At 60.3% G+C, this 22,032-nt stretch overlaps 1 protein-coding gene across 1 annotated transcript in view; it reads left to right on the top strand.

Annotated features, from left to right (window-relative positions):
* LOC147109776 (large ribosomal subunit protein bL17m-like) overlaps positions 1 to 22,032 on the top strand; it is a 642,401-nt gene that overhangs the window by 575,533 nt on the left and 44,836 nt on the right. Inside the window, exons 2-3 of the mRNA XM_086002371.1 lie at positions 11,237 to 11,430; positions 19,184 to 19,252. Coding sequence (XP_085858497.1) covers positions 11,257 to 11,430; positions 19,184 to 19,252 — 243 coding nt within the window. The 5' untranslated portion in view covers positions 11,237 to 11,256. The remainder of the gene's footprint in view (positions 1 to 11,236; positions 11,431 to 19,183; positions 19,253 to 22,032) is intronic.

Genomic DNA, 22,032 nt, shown 5'->3' with positions numbered 1-22,032 from the left:
GATCAGTGTGGGACGGGGTCCGGGGGGTCGGTGATCAGTGTGGGACGGGGTCCGGTGGGTGATCAGTGTGGGACGGGGTCCGGGGGGTGATCAGTGTGGGACGGGGTCCGGGGGGTCGGTGATCAGTGTGGGACGGGGTCCGGGGGGGTGATCAGTGTGGGTCGGGGTCTGGGGGGGGGCGATCAGTGTGGGACGGGGGTCCGGGGGGGTCGGTGATCAGTGTGGGACGGGGTCCGGGGGGTGATCAGTGTGGGACGGGGTCCGGGGGGTGATCAGTGTGGGACGGGGTCCGGGGGGTGATCAGTGTGGGACGGGGTCCGGGGGGTCGGTGATCAGTGTGGGACGGGGTCCGGGGGGCGGTGATCAGTGTGGGACGGGGGTGCAGGGGGGGGTGATCACTGTGGGACGGGGTCCGGGGGGTCGGTGATCAGTGTGGGACGGGGTCCGGGGGGGTGATCAGTGTGGGTCGGGGTCTGGGGGGGGGCGATCAGTGTGGGACGGGGTCCGGGGGGTCGGTGATCAGTGTGGGACAGGGTCCGGTGGGTGATCAGTGTGGGACGGGGTCCGGGGGGTGATCAGTGTGGGACGGGTTCCGGGGGGTGATCAGTGTGGGACGGGGTCCGGGGGGGTGATCAGTGTGGGACGTGGTCCGGGGGGTCGGTGATTAGTGTGGGACGTGGTCCGGGAGGTCGGTGATCAGTGTGGGGACGGGGTCCGGGGGGCGGTGATCAGTGTGGGACGGGGTCCGGGGGCGTGATCAGTGTGGGTCGGGGTCCGGGGGGTCGGTGATCAGTGTGGGACGGGGTCCGGGGGGGGGTGATCAGTGTGGGAACCTGTCCGGGGTGTTGGTGATCAGTGTGGGACGGTGTCCGGGGGGTCGGTGATCAGTGTGGGACGGGGTCCGGGGGGGTGATCAGTGTGGGATGGGGTCCGGGGGGTCGGTGATCAGTGTGGGACGGGGTCCGGGGGGTCGGTGATCAGTGTGGGACGGGGTCCGGGGGGTGATCAGTGTGGGACGGGGTCCGGGGGGTCAGTGATCAGCGTGGGACGGGGTCCGGGGGGTGATCAGTGTGGGACGGGGTCCGGGGGGAGATCAGTGTGGGACGGGGTCCGGGGGGTCGGTGATCAGTATGGGACGGGGTCCGGGGGGTCGGTGATCAGTGTGGGACGGGGTCCGGGGGGTCGGTGATCAGTGTGGGACGGGGTCCGGTGGGTGATCAGTGTGGGACGGGGTCCGGGGGGTGATCAGTGTGGGACGGGGTCCGGGGGGTGATCAGTGTGGGACGGGGTCCGGGGGGTCGGTGATCAGTGTGGGACGGGGTCCGGGGGGCGGTGATCAGTGTGGGACGGGGTGCGGCGGGGGTGATCAGTGTGGGACGGGGTCCGGGGGGTCGGTGATCAGTGTGGGACGAGGTCCGGGGGGGTGATCAGTGTGGGTCGGGGTCTGGGGGGGGGCGATCAGTGTGGGACGGGGTCCGGGGGGTCGGTGATCAGTGTGGGACGGGGTCCGGGGGGTCAGTGATCAGTGTGGGATGGGGTCCGGGGGGGGTGATCAGTGTGGGTCGGGGTCTGTGGGGGGGTGATCAGTGTGGGACGGGGTCCGGGGGGTCGGTGATCAGTGTGGGACAGGGTCCGGTGGGTGATCAGTGTGGGACGGGGTCCGGGGGGGGTGATCAGTGTGGGACGGGGTCCGGGGGGTCGGTGATCAGTGTGGGACAGGGTCCGGTGGGTGATCAGTGTGGGACGGGTTCCGGGCGGTGATCAGTGTGGGACGGGGTCCGAAGGTGTGTGATCAGTGTGGGACGGGGTCCGGGGTGAGTGATCAGTGTGGGACAGGGTCCGGGGGGGATGATCAGTGTGGGACGGGGTCCGGCGGGTCGGTGATCAGTGTGGGACGGGTTCCGGGGGGGGGTGATCAGTGTGGGACGGTGTCCGGGGGGTTGGTGATCAGTGTGGGACGGGGTCCGGGGGGTTGGTGATCAGTGTGGGACGGGGTCCGGGGGGTGATCAGTGTGGACGGGGTCCGGGGGTCGGTGATCAGTGTGGGAAGGGGTCCGGGGGGTGATCAGTGTGGGACGGGGTCCGGGGGCGGTGATCAGTGTGGGACGGGGTCCGGGGGGGGTGATCAGTGTGGGACGGGGTCCGGGGGGTCGGTGATCAGTGTGGGACGGGGTCCGGGGGCGGTGATCAGTGTGGGACGGGGTCCGGGGGGTCGGTGATCAGTGTGGGACGGGGTCCGGGGGGTGATCAGTGTGGGACGGGGTCCAGGGGGGTGATCAGTGTGGGACGGGGTCCGGGGGGAGATCAGTGTGGGACGGGGTCCGGGGGGTCGGTGATCAGTGTGGGACGGGGTCCGGGGGTCAGTGATCAGTATGGGACGGGGTCCGGGGGGTCGGTGATCAGTGTGGGACGGGGTCCGGGGGGTCGGTGATCAGTGTGGGACGGGGTCCGGTGGGTGATCAGTGTGGGACGGGGTCCGGGGGGTGATCAGTGTGGGACGGGGTCCGGGGGGTGATCAGTGTGGGACGGGGTCCGGGGGGTCGGTGATCAGTGTGGGACGGGGTCCGGGGGGCGGTGATCAGTGTGGGACGGGGTGCGGGGGGGGTGATCAGTGTGGGACGGGGTCCGGGGGGTCGGTGATCAGTGTGGGACGGGGTCCGGGGTGGTGATCAGTGTGGGACGGGGTCCGGGGGGTCGGTGATCAGTGTGGGTCGGGGTCTGGGGGGGGGCGATCAGTGTGGGACGGGGTCCGGGGGGTCGGTGATCAGTGTGGGACGGGGTCCGGGGGGTCAGTGATCAGTGTGGGATGGGGTCCGGGGGGGGTGATCAGTGTGGGTCGGGGTCTGTGGGGGGGTGATCAGTGTGGGACGGGGTCCGGGGGGTGATCAGTGTGGGACGGGGTCCGGGGGGTGATCAGTGTGGGACGGGTTCCGGGGGGTGATCAGTGTGGGACGGGGTCCGGGGGGGTGATCAGTGTGGGACGTGGTCCGGGGGGTCGGTGATTAGTGTGGGGCGGGGTCCGGGAGGTCGGTGATCAGTGTGGGACGGGGTCCGGGGGGCGGTGATCAGTGTGGGACGGGGTCCGGGGGGGGTGATCAGTGTGGGACGGGGTCCGGGGGGGTGATCAGTGTGGGACGGGGTCCGGGGGGTGATCAGTGTGGGACGGGGTCCAGGGGGGTGATCAGTGTGCGACGGGGTCCGGGGAGGAGATCAGTGTGGGACGGGGTCCGGGGGGTCAGTGATCAGTGTGGGACGGGGTCCGGGGGGTGATCAGTGCGGGACGGGGTTCGAAGGTGTGTGATCAGTGTGGGACGGGGTCCGGGGGGTCGGTGATCAGTGTGGGACGGGGGTCCGGGGTGAGTGATCAGTGTGGGACAGGGTCCGGGGGGGATGATCAGTGTGGGACGGGGTCTGGGGGGTGATCAGTGTGGGACGGGGTCCGGCGGGTCGGTGATCAGTGTGGGACGGGGTCCGGGGGGGGTGATCAGTGTGGGACGGTGTCCGGGGGGTTGGTGATCAGTGTGGGACGGGGTCCGGGGGGTTGGTGATCAGTGTGGGACGGGGTCCGGGGGGTGATCAGTGTGGGACGGGGTCCGGGGGGTCGGTGATCAGTGTGGGACGGGGTCCGGGGGGTCGGTGATCAGTGTGGGACGGGGTCCGGGGGGGTGATCAGTGTGGGACGGGGTCCGGGGGGTCGGTGATCAGTGTGGGACGGGGTCCGGGGGCGGTGATCAGTGTGGGACGGGGGTCCGGGGTGGTGATCAGTGTGGGACGGGGTCCGGGGGGTCAGTGATCAGTGTGGGACGGGGTCCGGGGGGTGATCAGTGCGGGACGGGGTTCGAAGGTGTGTGATCAGTGTGGGACGGGGTCCGGGGGGTCGGTGATCAGTGTGGGACGGGGTCCGGGGTGAGTGATCAGTGTGGGACAGGGTCCGGGGGGGATGATCAGTGTGGGACGGGGTCTGGGGGGTGATCAGTGTGGGACGGGGTCCGGCGGGTCGGTGATCAGTGTGGGACGGGGTCCGGCGGGTCGGTGATCAGTGTGGGACGGGGTCCGGGGGGGGTGATCAGTGTGGGACGGTGTCCGGGGGGTTGGTGATCAGTGTGGGACGGGGTCCGGGGGGTTGGTGATCAGTGTGGGACGGGGTCCGGGGGGTGATCAGTGTGGGACGGGGTCCGGGGGGTCGGTGATCAGTGTGGGAAGGGGTCCGGGGGGTGATCAGTGTGGGACGGGGTCCGGGGGCGGTGATCAGTGTGGGACGGGGTCCGGGGGGGTGATCAGTGTGGGACGGGGTCCGGGGGGTCGGTGATCAGTGTGGGACGGGGGTCCGGGGGCGGTGATCAGTGTGGGACGGGGTCCGGGGGGTGATCAGTGTGGGACGGGGTCCAGGGGGTGATCAGTGTGGGACGGGGTCCGGGGGGTGATCAGTGTGGGACGGGGTCCGGGGGGGCGGTGATCAGTGTGGGACGGGGTCCGGGGGGTCGGTGATCAGTGTGGGACGGGGTCCGGGGGGTCGGTGATCAGTGTGGGACGGGGTCCGGGGGGTCGGTGATCAGTGTGGGACGGGGTCCAGGGGGGTGATCAGTGTGGGACGGGGTCCGGGGGTTTGGTGATCAGTGTTGGTTGGGGTCTGGGGGGTTGGTGATCAGTGTGGGACGGGGTCCGGGGAGTGATCATTGTGGGCCGGGGTCCGGGGGGCGGTGATCAGTGTGGGACGGGGTCCGGGGGCGTGATCAGTGTGGGACGGGGTCCGGGGGGTGATCAGTGTGGGACGGGGTCCGGGGGGTCGGTGATCAGTGTTGGTTGGGGTCTGGGGGGTTGGTGATCAGTGTGGGACGGGGTCCGGGGAGTGATCATTGTGGGCCGGGGTCCGGGGGGCGGTGATCAGTGTGGGACGGGGTCCGGGGGCGTGATCAGTGTGGGTCGGGGTCCGGGGGGGTCGGTGATCAGTGTGGGACGGGGTCCGGGGGGGGTGATCAGTGTGGGAACCTGTCCGGGGTGTTGGTGATCAGTGTGGGACGGTGTCCGGGGGGTCGGTGATCAGTGTGGGACGGGGTCCGGGGGGGTGATCAGTGTGGGATGGGGTCCGGGGGGTCGGTGATCAGTGTGGGACGGGGTCCGGGGGGTCGGTGATCAGTGTGGGACGGGGTCCGGGGGGTCGGTGATCAGTGTGGGACGAGGTCCGGGGGCGTGATCAGTGTGGGACGGGGTCCAGGGGGTGTGATCTGTGTGGGACGGGGTCCGGGGGGTGGTGATCAGTGTGGGACGGGGTCCGGGGGGCCGGTGATCATTGTGGGACGGGGTCCGGGGGGTCGGTGATCAGTGTGGGACGGGGTCCGGGGGGTCGGTGATCACTGTGGGACGGGGTCCGGGGGGTCGGTGATCAGTGTGGGACGGGGTCCGGGGGGTGGTGAGCAGTGTGGGACGGGGTCCGGGGGGGTGATCAGTGTGGGACGGGGTCCGGGGGGTCGGTGATCAGTGTGGGGCGGGGTCCGGGGCTGGTGATCAGTGTGGGACAGGGTCCGGGGGGTGATCAGTGTGGGACGGCGTCCGGGGGGTTGGTGATCAGTGTGGGAAGGGGTCCGGGGGGTGATCAGTGTGGGACGGGGTCCGGGGGGTTGGTGATCAGTGTGGGACGGGGTCCGGGGGCAGTTATCAGTGTGGGTCGGGGTCTGGGGGGGGGCGATCAGTGTGGGACGGGGTCCGGGGGGTCGGTGATCAGTGTGGGATGGGGTCCGGGGGGTGATCAGTGTGGGGCGGGGTACGGGGGGTTGATCAGTGTGGGTCGGGGTCTGTGGGGGGGTGATCAGTGTGGGACGGGGTCCGGTGGGTGATCAGTGTGGGACGGGGTCCGGGGGGTGATCAGTGTGGGACGGGGTCCGGGGGGTGATCAGTGTGGGACGGGGTCCGGGGGGGTCGGTGATCAGTGTGGGACGGGGTCCGGGAGGTCGGTGATCAGTGTGGGACGGGGTCCGGGGGGGTGATCAATGTGGGACGGGGTCCGGGGGGTGGTGATCAGTGTGGGACGGGGTCCGGGGGGGTGATCAGTGTGGGACAGGGTCCGGGGGGTGATCAGTGTGCGACGGGGTCCGGGGGGTGATCAGTGTGGGACGGGGTCCAGGGGGGTGATCAGTGTGGGACGGGGTCCGGGCGGGTGATCAGTGTGCGACGGGGTCCGGGGGGTGATCAGTGTGGGACGGGGTCCAGGGGGGTGATCAGTGTGGGACGGGGTCCGGGGGGGTGATCAGTGTGGGACGGGGTCCGGAGGGGTCAGTGATCAATGTGGGACGGGGTCCGGGGGGTGATCAGTGTGGGACGGGGTCCGGGGGGGTGGTGATCAGTGTGGGATGGGGTCCGGGGCGTCGGTGATCAGTGTGGGACGGGGTCCGGGGGGGTGATCAGTGTGGGACAGGGTCCGGGGGGGGTGATCAGTGTGGGACGGGGTCCGGGGCGGTGGTGATCAGTGCGGGACGGGGTCCGGGGCGGTGGTGATCAGTGTGGGACAGGGTCCGGGGCGGTGGTGATCAGTGCGGGACGGGGTCCTGGGGGTGTGTGATCAGTGTGGGACGGGGTCCGGGGGGTCGGTGATCAGTGTGGGACGGGGTCCGGGGGGGGTGATCAGTGTGGGACAGGGTCCGGGGGGGGTGATCAGTGTGGGACGGGGTCCGGGGGGTGTTCAGTGTGGGACAGGGTCCGGGGGGTCGGTGATCAGTGTGGGACGGGGTCCAGGGAGTGATCATTGTGGGCCGGGGTCCGGGGGGCGGTGATCAGTGTGGGACGGGGTCCGGGGGCGTGATCAGTGTGGGACGGGGTCCGGGGGGTCGGTGATCAGTGTGGGACAGGGTCCGGGGGGACAGTGATCAGTGTTGGTTGGGGTCCGGGGGGTTGGTGATCAGTGTGGGACGGGGTCCAGGGAGTGATCATTGTGGGCCGGGGTCCGGGGGGCGGTGATCAGTGTGGGACGGGGTCCGGGGGCGTGATCAGTGTGGGACGGGGTCCGGGGGGTCGGTGATCAGTGTGGGACAGGGTCCGGGGGGTCGGTGATCAGTGTGGGACGGGGTCCGGGGGGACGGTGATCAGTATGGGACGGGGTCCGGGGGGCGGTGATCAGTGTGGGACGGGGTCCGGGGGTCGGTGATCAGTGTGGGACAGGGTCCGGGGGGTGATCAGTGTGGGACGGGGTCCGGGGGGTCGGTGATCATTGTGGGACTGGGTCCGGGGGTCGGTGATCAGTGTGGGACGGGGTCCGGGTGGTCGGTTATCAGTGTGGGACGGGGTCCGGGGGGTCGGTGATCAGTGTGGGATGGGGTCCGAGGGGTGATCAGTGTGGGACGGGGTCCGGGGGGTCGGTGATCAGTGTGGGAAGGGGTGCGGGGGGCTGATCAGTGTGGGACGGGGTCCGGGGGGGTGATCAGTGTGGGACAGGGTCCGGGGGGGGTGATCAGTGTGGGACGGGGTCCGGGGCGGTGGTGATCAGTGCGGGACGGGGTCCGGGGCGGTGGTGATCAGTGTGGGACAGGGTCCGGGGCGGTGGTGATCAGTGCGGGACGGGGTCCAGGGGGGTGATCAGTGTGGGACGGGGTCCGGGGGGGTGATCAGTGTGGGACGGGGTCCGGAGGGGTCAGTGATCAATGTGGGACGGGGTCCGGGGGGTGATCAGTGTGGGACGGGGTCCGGGGGGGTGGTGATCAGTGTGGGACGGGGTCCGGGGGGTCGGTGATCAGTGTGGGACGGGGTCCGGGGGGGTGATCAGTGTGGGACAGGGTCCGGGGGGGGTGATCAGTGTGGGACGGGGTCCGGGGCGGTGGTGATCAGTGCGGGACGGGGTCCGGGGCGGTGGTGATCAGTGTGGGACAGGGTCCGGGGCGGTGGTGATCAGTGCGGGACGGGGTCCTGGGGGTGTGTGATCAGTGTGGGACGGGGTCCGGGGGGTCGGTGATCAGTGTGGGACGGGGTCCGGGGGGGGTGATCAGTGTGGGACAGGGTCCGGGGGGGGTGATCAGTGTGGGACGGGGTCCGGGGGGTGTTCAGTGTGGGACAGGGTCCGGGGGGTCGGTGATCAGTGTGGGACGGGGTCCAGGGAGTGATCATTGTGGGCCGGGGTCCGGGGGGCGGTGATCAGTGTGGGACGGGGTCCGGGGGCGTGATCAGTGTGGGACGGGGTCCGGGGGGTCGGTGATCAGTGTGGGACAGGGTCCGGGGGGACAGTGATCAGTGTTGGTTGGGGTCCGGGGGGTTGGTGATCAGTGTGGGACGGGGTCCAGGGAGTGATCATTGTGGGCCGGGGTCCGGGGGGCGGTGATCAGTGTGGGACGGGGTCCGGGGGCGTGATCAGTGTGGGACGGGGTCCGGGGGGTCGGTGATCAGTGTGGGACAGGGTCCGGGGGGTCGGTGATCAGTGTGGGACGGGGTCCGGGGGGACGGTGATCAGTATGGGACGGGGTCCGGGGGGCGGTGATCAGTGTGGGACGGGGTCCGGGGGTCGGTGATCAGTGTGGGACAGGGTCCGGGGGGTGATCAGTGTGGGACGGGGTCCGGGGGGTCGGTGATCATTGTGGGACTGGGTCCGGGGGTCGGTGATCAGTGTGGGACGGGGTCCGGGTGGTCGGTTATCAGTGTGGGACGGGGTCCGGGGGGTCGGTGATCAGTGTGGGATGGGGTCCGAGGGGTGATCAGTGTGGGACGGGGTCCGGGGGGTCGGTGATCAGTGTGGGAAGGGGTGCGGGGGGGTGATCAGTGTGGGACGGGGTCCGGGGGGTCGGTGATCAGTGTGGGACGGGGCCCAGGGGGTGATCAGTGTGGGACGGGGTCCGGGTGGTGATCAGTGTGGGACGGGGTCCGGGTGGTCGGTGATCAGTGTGGGACGGGGTCCGGGGGGGTGATCAGTGTGGGACGGGGTTCGGGGGTTTGGTGATCAGTGTGGGACGGGGTCCGGGGGGTGATCAGTGTGGGACGGGGCCCGGGGGGTAATCAGTGTGGGACGGGGTCCGGGGGGTCGGTGATCAGTGTTGGTTGGCGTCCGGGGGGTTGGTGATCAGTGTGTGACGGGGTCCGGGGAGTGATCATTGTGGGCCGGGGTCCGGGGGGCGGTGATCAGTGTGGGACGGGGTCCGGGTGGTCGGTGATCAGTGTGGAACGGGGTACGGGGGGTCGGTGATCAATGTGGGACGGGGCCCGGGGGGTCGGTGATCAGTGTGGGACGGGGTCCGGGGGGTCGGTGATCAGTGTGGGACGGGGTCCAGGGGGTCGGTGATCAGTGTGGGACGGGGTCCGGGGGGACGGTGATCAGTATGGGATGGGGTCCGGGGGGTGATCAGTGTGGGACGGGGTCCGGGGGGGGGTGATCAGTGTGGGACGGGGTCCGGGGGGTCGGTGATCAGTGTGGGACAGGGTCCGGGGGGTGATCAGTGTGGGACGGGGTCCGGGGGTCGGTGATCAGTGTGGGACGGGGTCCGGGCGGTCGGTTATCAGTGTGGGACGGGGTCCGGGGGGTCGGTGATCAGTGTGGGACGGGGTCCGGGGGCGTGATCAGTGTGGGACGGGGTCCGGGGGGTCGGTGATCGGTGTGGGACTGGGCCCGGGGGGTCGGTGATCAGTGTGGGACGGGGTCCGGGGGCGGTGATCAGTGTGGGACGGGGTCCGGGGTGGTGATCAGTGTGGGACGGGGTCCGGGGGGACGGTGATCAGTATGGGACGGGGTCCGGGGGGTGATCAGTGTGGGACGGGGTCCGGGGGGGGGTGATCAGTGTGGGACGGGGTCCGGGGGGTCGGTGATCAGTGTGGGACAGGGTCCGGGGGGTGATCAGTGTGGGACGGGGTCCGGGGGGTCGGTGATCATTGTGGGACGGGGTCCGGGGGTCGGTGATCAGTGTGGGACGGGGTCCGGGGGGTCGGTGATCAGTGTGGGACGGGGTCCGGGGGGTGGTGATCAATGTGGGACGGGGTCCGGGGGGGTGATCAGTGTGGGACGGGGTCCGGGGGGTCGGTGATCAGTGTGGGGCGGGGTCCGGGGGCGGTGATCAGTGTGGGACGGGGTCCGGGGGGTGATCAGTGTGGGACGGGGTCCGGGGGCGGTGATCAGTGTGGGACGGGGTCCGGGGGCGGTGATCAGTGTGGGACCGGGTCCGGGGGGGTGATCAGTGTGGGACGGGGTCCGGGGGGGCGGTGATCAGTGTGGGACGGGGTCCGGGGGGGCGGTGATCAGTGTGGGACGGGATCCGGGGGGTCGGTGTTCAGTGTGGGACGGGGTCCGGGGGGTCGGTGATCAGTGTGGGACGGGGTCCGGGGGTCGGTGATCAGTGTGGGACGGGGTCCGGGTGGTCGGTTATCAGTGTGGGACGGGGTCCGGGGTGTCGGTGATCAGTGTGGGACGGGGCCCGGGGGGTCGGTGATCAGTGTGGGACGGGGTCCGGGGGGTCGGTGATCAGTGTGGGACGGGGTCCGGGGGGTCGGTGATCAGTGTGGGACGGGGTCCGGGGGGTCGGTGATCAGTGTGGGACGGGGTCCGGGGGGGCGGTGATCAGTGTGGGACGGGGTCCAGGGGGTCGCTGATCAGTGTGGGACAGGGTCCAGGGGGTGATCAGTGTGGGACGGGGTCCGGGGGGTCGGTGATTAGTGTGGGACGGGGTCCGGGGGGTGATCAGTGTGGGACGGGGTCCACGGGGTCGGTGATCAGTGTGGGACGGGGTCCGGTGGGTCGGTGATCAGTGTGGGACGGGGTCCGGGGGGGTGATCAGTGTGGGACGGGGTCCGGGGGGTGATCAGTGTGGGGCAGGGTCCGGGGCGGTGATCAGTGTGGGACCGGGTCCGGGGGGGCGGTGATCGTTGTGGGACCCGGTCCGGGGTGTCGGTGATCAGTGTGGGATGGGGTCCCGGGGGGCGGTGATCAGTGTGGGACGGGGTCCGGGGGGGTGGTGATCGGTGTGGGACCCGGTCCGGGGGGTCGGTGATCAGTGTGGGATGGGGTCCCGGGGGGCGGTGATCAGTGTGGGACGGGGACCGGGGGGTCGGTGATCTGTGTGGGGCGGGGTCCGGGGGGTCGGTGATCAGTGTGGGACAGGGTCCGGGGGGGCGGTGATCAGCGTGGGACGGGGTCTGGGGGTCGGTGATCAGTGTGGGACGGGGACGGTGATGAATGGCGGACGGGATCAGAGTGATTATGTGTCGCGCTGTGAGGCGACGCTGGGATTGTGATGGTTGAATTCTCACCTTTGCTCCGGTCTCTGATCCCCCCCAGACTCCCGGCCCCTCGGAAGGATGCATCTCACCGCTGCCCTCTGGATCAGTCATGGGCGAGTTTACCGTCGGATGGGGCTGGGACCCCGGTCCCGGATCGATATGTTGCGGAACCTTGTGACAGCGTTGGTGCGACACGAGAGGATTGAAACCACCCTGGCCCGGGCTGATGAGATGAGGTTTTACGCTGAGAAGGTAATCATTTCCTCCCTTCGAACACCCCGTTTATCTTGTTCCTTCCTGCCGTCTGCCCAGGCTGCTGTTACTCTGCTTTCCTCCAAATCAACAACGTGCATTTTTATAGCGCATTTAACAACCACTGGACGCCCCAGAGCGCTTTTCAGCCAATGAAGTACTTTTGAAGTGTAGTCACTGTTGTAATGTAGGAAACATGGCATCTAATTTATGCACAGCAAGCTCCCACAAACTGCAATGTGACAATGACCAGATAATCTGTTTTAGGGATATTGATTGAACGATAAATATTGGCCAGGACACCGGTGATAACTCTACTGTCGGAGGTGCCGCCTTTCAGATGAGACGTTAAACCGAGGCCCCGTCTGCTCTCAGGTGGACGTAAAAGATCCCGTGGCACTAATTCGAAGAAGAGCAGGGGAGTTTTCCTTGGGCGATACAACCTGGAAAAGAGGCTCCCTAAAAACTCCCTCCCAAACAGCACTTTGAGAGCGCCTTCACCACACGGACTGCAGCGGTTCAAGAAGGCACCTCACCGCCACCTTCTCAAGGGCAACTAGGGATGGGCAATAAATGCTGGCCTTGCCAGCAACGCCCACATCCCATGAATGCATTTTTTTTAAAAGACCAGATCATCTGTTTTCAGTGATTATTGGTTGAGAGATAAATATTAGCCCAGGACACTTGGAATAACTTCTCCTGCTCTTTTTCCAACAGTGGCCGCAGGGTCATTTATGTCTACCTGAGAAGGCAGACGAGGCCTCGGTTTAACGACTTATTCGAATGACGGTACCTCCAACGGTGCCGCACTCCCTCAGCACTGCCCCCCTGACAGTGTAGCACCCTCTCAGTGCTGCCTCTCCGACAGTGCGGTGCTCCCTCAGTACTGCCCCTCCAACAGTGCGGTGCTCCCGCAGTACTGCCCCTCCGACAGTGCGGTGCTCCCTCAGTACTGCCCCTCCGACAGTGCGGTGCTCCCTCAGTACTGCCCCTCCGACAGTGTGGCGCTCCCTCAGTGCTGCCCCTCCGACAGTGCAGCCCTCCCTCAGTACTGCCCCTCTGACAGTGCGGCGCTCCCTCAGTACTGCCCCTCTGACAGTGCGGCGCTCCCTCAGTACTGCCCCTCCGACAGTGCGGCGCTCCCTCAGTACTGCCCCTCTGACAGTGCGGTGCTCCCTCATTACTGCGCTGGGAGTGTCGGCTTGGATTATGTACTGAAGTTTCTGGAGTGAGACTCGAACCGACAACCTTCTGACTCGGAGGCGAGAGCGAGTGCTACCTATTATGTCCGTGTATAATTGAGACACGGACTGCAGGAGTTGATTATAACAAGTCTTTACTGAATGGAGACAACCTGGAAACTGAAACTACAGAAGCCTGCTAGGGCCTTTTATACAGGGGTGGTCACTGCCGGTACTGCAGTCTGAGACCAGTTATTCCCTTAAAGGTACATACACAACAATTCCTCCCCTTTTAGATAAACAGTACATAACATTCATTTAACAACTAAATAATAACTAATTACAATTACAATTATGGTTGCTAGATACATTGGTTGAAGTTAAGCAATTATAAGTTCAGTCTTTGAGGAGGCTTCCTGATTCTGTCTGGATAACGCCTCTTTGGGATATCAGGTTCTTCTGGCAAGGTTGCGTCAGGATCAATGTTGTTGTTTGGTTCGTCTGCTTCCAATATCATCGATTCTGCGGTAGATGCAATTGGTACATCAGTTTCATCGCCAGGTGTATCAGATCGTGGTGTGGAGTTGACGTTTTCCAGTGACTCTAGAATCTGGTCAGCATGGCGTCTTACAATGCTCTCTCCAACGTCCACGGTATACATTAGAGGTCCTTGCCGTGTACAGATCGTTCCTGGCTGCCATTTCTCTGTGCAGTAGTCCCGGGCCAAAACTGGTTGACCTATCTTAAAACTCCTGGTCGGCCTTTCATTCATATTCTGAAACTGCCTGTTCTCCACATCTCTTCTGACGTTTGGCTTAACCAAATCCAAGTGGGATCGTAGTCTTCGATTGAAGAACATCATGGCTGGAGTTTGGTTGGTAACCGCATGTGTCGCATTCCGGTGGGCAAACAAGAAGTTATCCACCTTGTGTTGTAGGGGTATATCTTCATTACACATTGCCTTGATAGCCTTCTTGAATGTTTGAACAAACCTCTCGGCCAATCCATTAGTGGCTGGATGATATGGGGCGGATGTGTAATGCTTAACACCATTGTTCTTTAAGAACCTCCGGAACTCTTCAGACACAAACTGTGGTCCATTGTCAGAGCAAATCTGTTCAGGCAGCCCATTCCTGGCAAATATGGTTCGTAAGACTGTGATAGTTTTTTCTGTGGTGGTTGAGGACATTTTTATTACCTCTGGCCACTTTGAATGTGCATCCACCGCAATTAAAAACATCGAGTCCATAAAGGGACCAGCAAAATCAATGTGCACCCTTTGCCATGGAGATGAGGGCCACTCCCATGGATGTAGAGGGGCTTGTGGTGGGGTATTTTGGACCTTCTGGCATCCTGTACAGCTCTTGGTCATCTCTTCGATTTCTCTATCAATTCCCGGCCACCACACAAACGCTCTGGCTAAGTTCTTCATTTTTACCCCTCCCAGATGACCCTCATGAAGCTCATTGAGCACTCTATCCTTCAATTTGGGTGGAATTACTACTCTGGATCCACACATCAAGGTTCCTCTGCACACTGACAGCTGTTCTCTTCTCGGCGAGAATGCTGGCAGCAGTGGTTCGCCATGTGCTGGCCATCCCTTCACTGTTAAATCATAGGCCCAGGAGAGTGTCGGGTCATTTCGTGTTTCCTTTTCTATGTTTGCATTCGTCACAGGGAGACATTCGACTATAGTCGAGTGGAATAACTCCACTGGATCCACTGCCAGTTCTTCTTCCACCGTCGGCAATGGTAGGCGCGACAATCCATCAGCATTCCCATGCTGTTTAGTTCCTTTGTACTCGATGTCATATTGGTGTGCCCCTAGGAAAAGGGACCACCTCTGTAGCCGTTGTGCCATCATTATCGGTACGCCCTTCTGAGGGTTGAAAATGGAGACGAGAGGTTGATGATCAGTTAGTAGAGTAAATTTCTGACCGTGCAGGTAGTGATTGAACTTCTTCACCCCCCACACCAGGCTGAGGGCCTCTCTGTCAATCTGGGCGTAGTTAGGCTCGGCTGAAGTTAACGAGCGTGATGCAAAAGCTATCGGCCTCTCTGAACCATCAAGGAATTTATGTGACAGTACCGCCCCAATGCCGTAGGGAGACGCATCACACGCCAGTCTGATCGGTAGTGATGGGTTGTAGTGAGCCAATACTTCTCTTGAAGTGATTAGGTCCTTACTCTTCTGAAAGGCCCGCTTACACTCATCGCTCCATTTCCATGCTACTCCCGTTCGTAATAGGGCGTTCAGTGGATGCAGAATTGTGGACAAATTCGGCAAAAACTTATGGTAGTAATTCACCAATCCGAGGAATGACCTCAGTTGCGACACATTTTCAGGCGCTGGAGCCTTAACTACCGCTTCAATTTTGTCAGGGGACTTATGCAACCCCTCTTCATCAATCACGTGACCACAATACAATATCTGTTTCTTAAAAAACTCGCACTTGGGGCGATTGGCTCGTAGCCCATGTTCACGTAGTCTAGTGAGCACCTGCTCTAGGTTGGCAAGGTGTTCACTGTCATCTTCACCTGTCACTAGGATGTCGCCCAAGTAACACTGAGTCCCCGGAATCCCTTGCAGGACTTGTTCCATCGCTCTTTGCTATATCGCCGGAGCTGATGCTACTCCAAATACCAGTCGATTATACTGGTAAAGACCTTTGTGAGTGTTTATCGTGAGATACTTCCTAGAGGATTCTTCAACCTCCATCTGCAAATATGCTTGTGCTAGGTCAATTTTTGTAAAACGCTTCCCTCCAGATAGTGAGGCGAAGATATCTTCTATCCTTGGAAGAGGATATTGTACTGTGTGAAGGACTGGGTTCACCGTCACCTTGAAGTCCCCACAGATGCGAACCTTCCTTGGCTCCTCAGACTTATTGTTTAATGTTTTCTTCATGACAGGAATGATGGGTGTCGCCCACTCGCTCCAGTCTACCTTAGATAACACGCCTGCATTCTCCAGATTCTCCAGCTCTGCCTCGACGGCTGGGCGAATTGCATATGGTACCGGTCTTACTTTGAAAAACTTGGGAATTGCATTCTCCTCTATTTTTATCGAGGCGGTTACGCCTTTAAGAGTGCCCAGTTCTTGTTGAAATACCTCTTTGGCGTCAGTTAAGATTGTTGACAATCGTCCAGGAGTGACGTCGTCATCCTTTTTACCAGCCACCGTCAGTGCCTGAATGGAGTGCCAGTCTAAACTTATCTTTCTGACCCATTCACGTCCCAATAACGGTGGTCCACCATCTTGCAGAATGTAGAGATACAATTTCCGTATTTTCTTGCCGTTGTATTCGACAGGCACCCCTATTTTTCCTCTGGGGTATACTTTTTGCCCCGTATACGTCCTCAAGACAATGGATGTCTCTCTCAAGGGTATGTGTGAGAATAGCCGCTCGTAGTCTCGTCGATTCATGACGGTTAGTGCTGATCCTGTATCCAATTCCATTTTGACTTGGGACCCTGCTATCGTGAGGGTGACCCAAATGGTTCGGAGATCCTCTTTTGCGATTACGTTGTGAAGTTTGAGACAGCTTAGTCTCTTGTTCCCGGATTCACTATCGCTGATCTGGTCTTTGGAACTACTGTCCGTCATCTTTTGTACTTTCCTGTACGGTTCCTTAGTAGCCTTTTTGTTGTCGTTGGTCTTCTTCCCTGACCTGCAAACTCGTGCAATGTGTCCCATCTTTCTGCATTGCCTGCATATTTTGTCCTTGGACCAGCAGTCCTTCTGGTCATGGTTTGTTCTGCCGCAGCGATAACATTTTGCAAATCCCCGTGTCATTTTGTGGGTGCCGTATTCCTGTGGCTTTTGTTGTATTTCCGCAGCTCCCCTTGCTGCTGCTTCGTACGATACTGCCACGCTGAAAGCCTTATCTAGCGTCAGCTCTTTCTCTGAGAGTAACCTCTTCTGGGTTCCTTCACTCAGGAGTCCACAGACAAATTTGTCCCGTAAGGTTTCTGCCAGTCCTGCTCCGAACTGGCAGTGCTTTGATAGCTTGCGTAGTTCCGTAAGGTAATCAGCATTGCTCTCATTTTTATGCTGATTTCTCCTGTGGAATTTAAATCTTTCTGCTATCAGCAGCGGTGTAGGATTTAGGTGTTCCTGTAGGATAGCAACAATTTCGTTTAAACTCTTCGCCTTCGGTTTGGCTGGAGTAATCAGGTCCCGCAATAGGCCGTACGTTCTTGCGCCCATTAAATTTAGCAATACCGATGCCTTTTTCTCATCGGCTATTTCGTTTGCCTCGCAATATACCTCGACTCTTTCCACATACGTGGTCCAGTCTTCTATTGCGTTATCGAAGGCAGTGATATCGCCAGTCTTTGGCATCTTGAAAATCTAAGATGGCGCCGCCCGCGCTTTGCCTTCGTCCCCGATGGATCAAAATGGCGCCTCCCGCGCTTTTCCTTCTTCCCCGCCGAGTTAAAATGGCGCCTCCCGCGCTTTCCCGCCGCTGCCGCTGCTGCCAACGCTGTTGCTGGCGATTATATTAATTTTACTGTCCTGTAATGGCAACACCCTATGGTCTTCACGCCTCCCCGATCGCTGCTGCCAACGCCGCGCTCCGCGGTATTTTTATTTTTCTATCGCGCTTCAATATTTGCTCCGTTAATTGAAGAACCGTTCCCGTCGTGGAGCGGACCCTCTGGGACACTTCCCTCCCTCTTCTTAGGTCTGAACGCTGCCTGGCTTCGAAGCACCGGCCGCGCCTCGTGTGCTCCACCCTCTCTCTCTCTCTTTGCTTCCCGACTCGCTGCCCGGCCCCGTTGCAGAGCCACCCGATCGAGCTCTAGCCCGCCGCAGCCCAGGAAGGATCAGTGCACTACCTGCCACCAGCCCGATTAGCTGGGAAACCACAGACTGGAGAACCAAGCCTGGCTCGCGACAGTCTCTCCTGCACTTTTCAATTCGATGATTTGGAGGGCGGTTGCCCACGGTCGACGCCCGTTTCTCGAGTTTCTTTGGATTTTTTTTTTTCTTCTGGCTTCGACCTTCAATAATGTCGTCTGAGGTGCTGCCGAGTTGCAGGTAAGTTCGTTTCTTACTCGTCGCCAGTATTATGTCCGTGTATAATTGAGACACGGACTGCAGGAGTTGATTATAACAAGTCTTTACTGAATGGAGACAACCTGGAAACTGAAACTACAGAAGCCTGCTAGGGCCTTTTATACAGGGGTGGTCACTGCCGGTACCGCAGTCTGAGACCAGTTATTCCCTTAAAGGTAAATACACAACACTACCCACTGAGCTAGAGAGGTGACTTGAGATCCTGGGACTATTTGCACTGGAACAGAGAAGGCTAAGAGGAGATTTAATAGGGTTTTTAAAACAGATAATGAGTTTTGATGGACTGAATAGGGACAATAAATTTCCTGTGCTCGGGGAGTCAGTGACGTGAGGCCATCAATTTAACGAGTGTTCTGAGAGGGATTAGTAGAAATTTCTGTACACAGAGGTGTTGAAGCACGGAATGCTCCCGTAGAATCTCACAGCACAGAAGGAGGCCATTCGGCCCCGACGTGCCTGTGCCGGCTCTTTGAAGAGCTCTCCAATTAGTTCCCACTCCCCCTGCTCTTTCCCCAGAGCCCTGCAAATATCTCCTTTTCAAGTATTTATCCAATTCTCTTTTGAAAGTTACTATTGAATCTGCTTCCACTGGCCTTTCAGGCAGCGCATTCCAGATCTCAACAACTCGCTGCGTAAAAAAAATAATCTCCTCATCTCCCCTCTGGTTCTTTTGCCAATTATCTTAACTCTGTGTCCTCTGGTTACCGACCCTCCTGCCAGTGGGAACAGTTTCTCCTCATTTATCCCTCATGATTTTGAACGCCGCTCTTTACGAGAATGGTTCCAGGGATGAGGGACTTCAGTTATGTGGAGAGACTGGAGGAGCTGGGATTGTTCTCCTTAGAGCCGAGAAGGTTAAGGGGAAGATTGTGTTCAAAATCATAAATGGTTTTGAGAGTAAATGAGGAGAAACTGTTTCCGGTGGTAGAAGGGTCGGTAACCAGAGGACACAGATTGAAGGTGATTGGTTAAAGAACCAGAGGGGAGATGAGGAGATTTTTTTTACACAGCGAGTTGTTGTGATCTGGAATGCGCCGCCCGAAAGGCCGGTGGAAGCAGATTCAATAATAACTTTCAAAAGGGAATTGGATAAATACTTGAAAAGGAAACATTTTCCGGGCTCTGGGAAAGGGCAGGGGAGTGGGTCCAAAGAGCCAGCACAGGCACGATGGGCCGAATGGCCTCCTCCTGCGCTGTATCATTCTATGATTCTGTTAAATCTGCCCTAAACCTCTCTGCTCGAAGAACAATCCCAGCTTCTCCAATCCTCCACGTCACTGAAGCCATGGTGAGGAGGTTGAGGCCAAGACCATGGTCTCTGTGAAAGGGGGAATTTGGGATCAATATTTGTCGATGGAGAGAGTGGGGCAGTGGGATGGGTTTGGGGATTGCTCGCGTACAGAAGGAGGGCAGGCTGGAGGGGCCGACTGGCCTCTGTCTGTGCTGGGAAGGAGCCTGCGGGTTTGACTGATCTGCCCTTGCTTTCCAGCTGGTGGATTACGCCAAGCGAGGGGACACGGACGAGAAAGCCATGAAGATGGCCGACTTCTGGCTGACGGTCAGTATCTCTGGCGTGGGGCTGGGGGTGGGGGGGGGCCCGCGGGGTCTTCGGGGTTGACCTGTGTCGCGAGCGTCTCTCCGCCACGCTCGCGATCTCGCCGCGCTGGCCATCGTAAAGAGCCTTGGCTACTTGCATTTCTATAGCGCCTTTCACTACCTCAGGATGTCCCACAGCACCTTACAGCCAATGAAGGTTTTTTTTTGAAGTGTAGTCACTGTTGTAATGTAGGAAACCCGGCAGCCAATTTGTGCACAGCAAGCTCCCACAAACATAAATGTGATCATCACCAGATGTTGGCTGAGGGATAAATATTGGCCCCAGGACAGCGGGGAGAACACCCCTGCTCCTCTTCAAAATAGTGGCTGCGGATCTTTTGCATTCACTGGAGAGGGCAGACGGAGCCTCGTGTTTAACCTCTCATCTGAAAGGTGACACCTCTGACAGTGAATCGCTCTGACAGTGCAACGCTCCCTCAGAATTGCCCCTCCGACAGTGCGGCGCTCCCTCAGTACTGCCCCTCCGACAGTGCGGCGCTCCCTCAGTACTGCCCCTCCGACAGTGCGGCGCTCCCTCAGTACTGCCCCTCCGACAGTGCGGCGCTCCCTCAGCACTGCCCCTCCGACAGTGAGGCGCTCTCTCAGCACTGCCCCTCCGACAGTGCGGCGCTCCCTCAGTACTGCCCCTCCGACAGTGCGGCGCTCCCTCAGTACTGCCCCTCCGACAGTGCGGCGCTCCCTTAGCACTGCCCCTCCGACAGTGCGGCGCTCCCTCAGTGCTGCCCCTCCGACAGTGCAGCGCTCCCGCAGTACTGCCCCTCCGACAGTGCGTTCTCCCTCAGTACTGCCCCTCCGACAGTGCGGCACTCCCTCATTACTGCCCCTCCGACAGTGCGGCGCTCCCTCATTATTGCGCTGGGAGTGTCGGACTGGATTATGTACTGAAGTTTGTGGATTGAAGCTCGAATTTTTCCTGCCTCAGCCTCTAAGTGAGCAAAGTTTACTTTTGCTACTGTCTTCCTTCCTACATACTTGTAGATGCTCTTACAATCTGTTTTTATATTTCTTGCTACTTTACTCTCATATTCTATTTTCTCCCTTTTTATCAATTCTTGGTCATCTTTTGCTGGTTTCTAAAGCTCTCCCAATCCTCAGACATACTACTATTCTTCACACGATTATAAGCCTCTTCTTTTAATGTAATAATCTCCTTAACATCTTTAGTTGGCCACGGATGGACCACTTTTCCTGTGGCGTGTTTAATTCTCCATGGAATGTATATTCGTTGAGAATATACCTCGAACTCCCTCGCTAACGGCACTGTGGGAGCACCTTCACCACACGGACTGCAGCGGTTCAAGAAGGCCCACCACCACCTGTGAGAGAGAGACACCAGCAGAGCGAGATAGAGAGAGGTGTGACTGAGTACAGTGATACAGAGAGACACCAACAGAGGGAGATAGTGAGAGGTGTGACTGAGTACAGTGAGTGATACAGAGAGACACCAACAGAGGGAGATAGAGAGAGGTGTGACTGAGTACAGTGAGTGATACAGAGAGACACCAACAGAGGGAGCTAGAGAGAGGTGTGACTGCGTACAGTGATACAGAGAGACACCAGCAGAGGGAGATAGTGAGAGGTGTGACTGAGTACAGTGAGTGATACAGAGTGACACCAGCAGAGGGAGATAGTGAGAGCTGTGACTGAGTACGGTGAGTGATACAGAGAGACACCAACAGAGGGAGATAGTGAGAGGTGTGACTGAGCACGGTGAGTGATACAGAGAGACACCAGCAGAGGGAGATAGAGAGAGGTGTGACTGAGTACAGTGAGACACCAACAGAGGGAGATAGTGAGAGGTGTGACTGAGCACAGTGAGTGATACAGAGAGACACTAGCAGAGGGAGATAGTGAGAGGTGTGACTGAGTACAGTGACACAGAGAGACACCAACAGAGGGAGATAGAGAGAGGTGTGACTGAGCACAGTGATACAGAGAGACACCAACAGAGGGAGATAGTGAGAGGTGTGACTGAGTACAGTGAGTGATAGAGAGAGACACCAACAGAGGGAGATAGAGAGAGGTGTGGCTGAGTACAATGAGTGATACAGAGAGACACCAACAGAGGGAGATAGTGAGAGATGTGACTGAGTACAGTGATACAGAGAGACACCAACAGAGGGAGATAGTGAGAGGTGTGACTGAGTACAGTGAGTGATACAGAGAGACACCAACAGAGGGAGATAGAGAGAGGTGTGACTGAGTACAGTGAGTGATACAGAGAGACACCAACAGAGGGAGATAGTGAGAGGTGTGACTGAGTACAGTGATACAGAGAGACACCAACAGAGGGAGATAGTGAGAGGTGTGACTGAGCACAGTGATACAGAGAGACATCAGCAGAGGGAGATAGTGAGAGGTGTGACTGAGTACAGTGAGTGATACAGAGAGACACCAGCAGAGGGAGATAGAGAGAGGTGTGACTGAGTACAGTGATGCAGAGAGACACCAGCAGAGGGAGATAGAGAGAGGTGTGACTGAGTACAGTGATACAGAGAGACACCAACAGAGGGAGATAGTGAGAGGTGTGACTGAGTACAGTGAGTGATACAGAGAGACACCAACAGAGGGAGATAGTGAGAGGTGTGACTGAGTACAGTGAGTGAGAGAGACACCAGCAGAGGGAGATAGTGAGAGGTGTGACTGAGTACAGTGATACAGAGAGACACCAACAGAGGGAGATAGTGAGAGGTGTGACTGAGTACAGTGAGTGATAGAGAG

This window comes from Somniosus microcephalus, chromosome 12 (genome assembly GCF_052327205.1).
Source record: "Somniosus microcephalus isolate GS21.2 chromosome 12, FLI_Smic_1.0, whole genome shotgun sequence".
NCBI lineage: Eukaryota > Metazoa > Chordata > Chondrichthyes > Squaliformes > Somniosidae > Somniosus > Somniosus microcephalus.
This window is presented reverse-complemented; position numbering and strand designations above follow the sequence as displayed.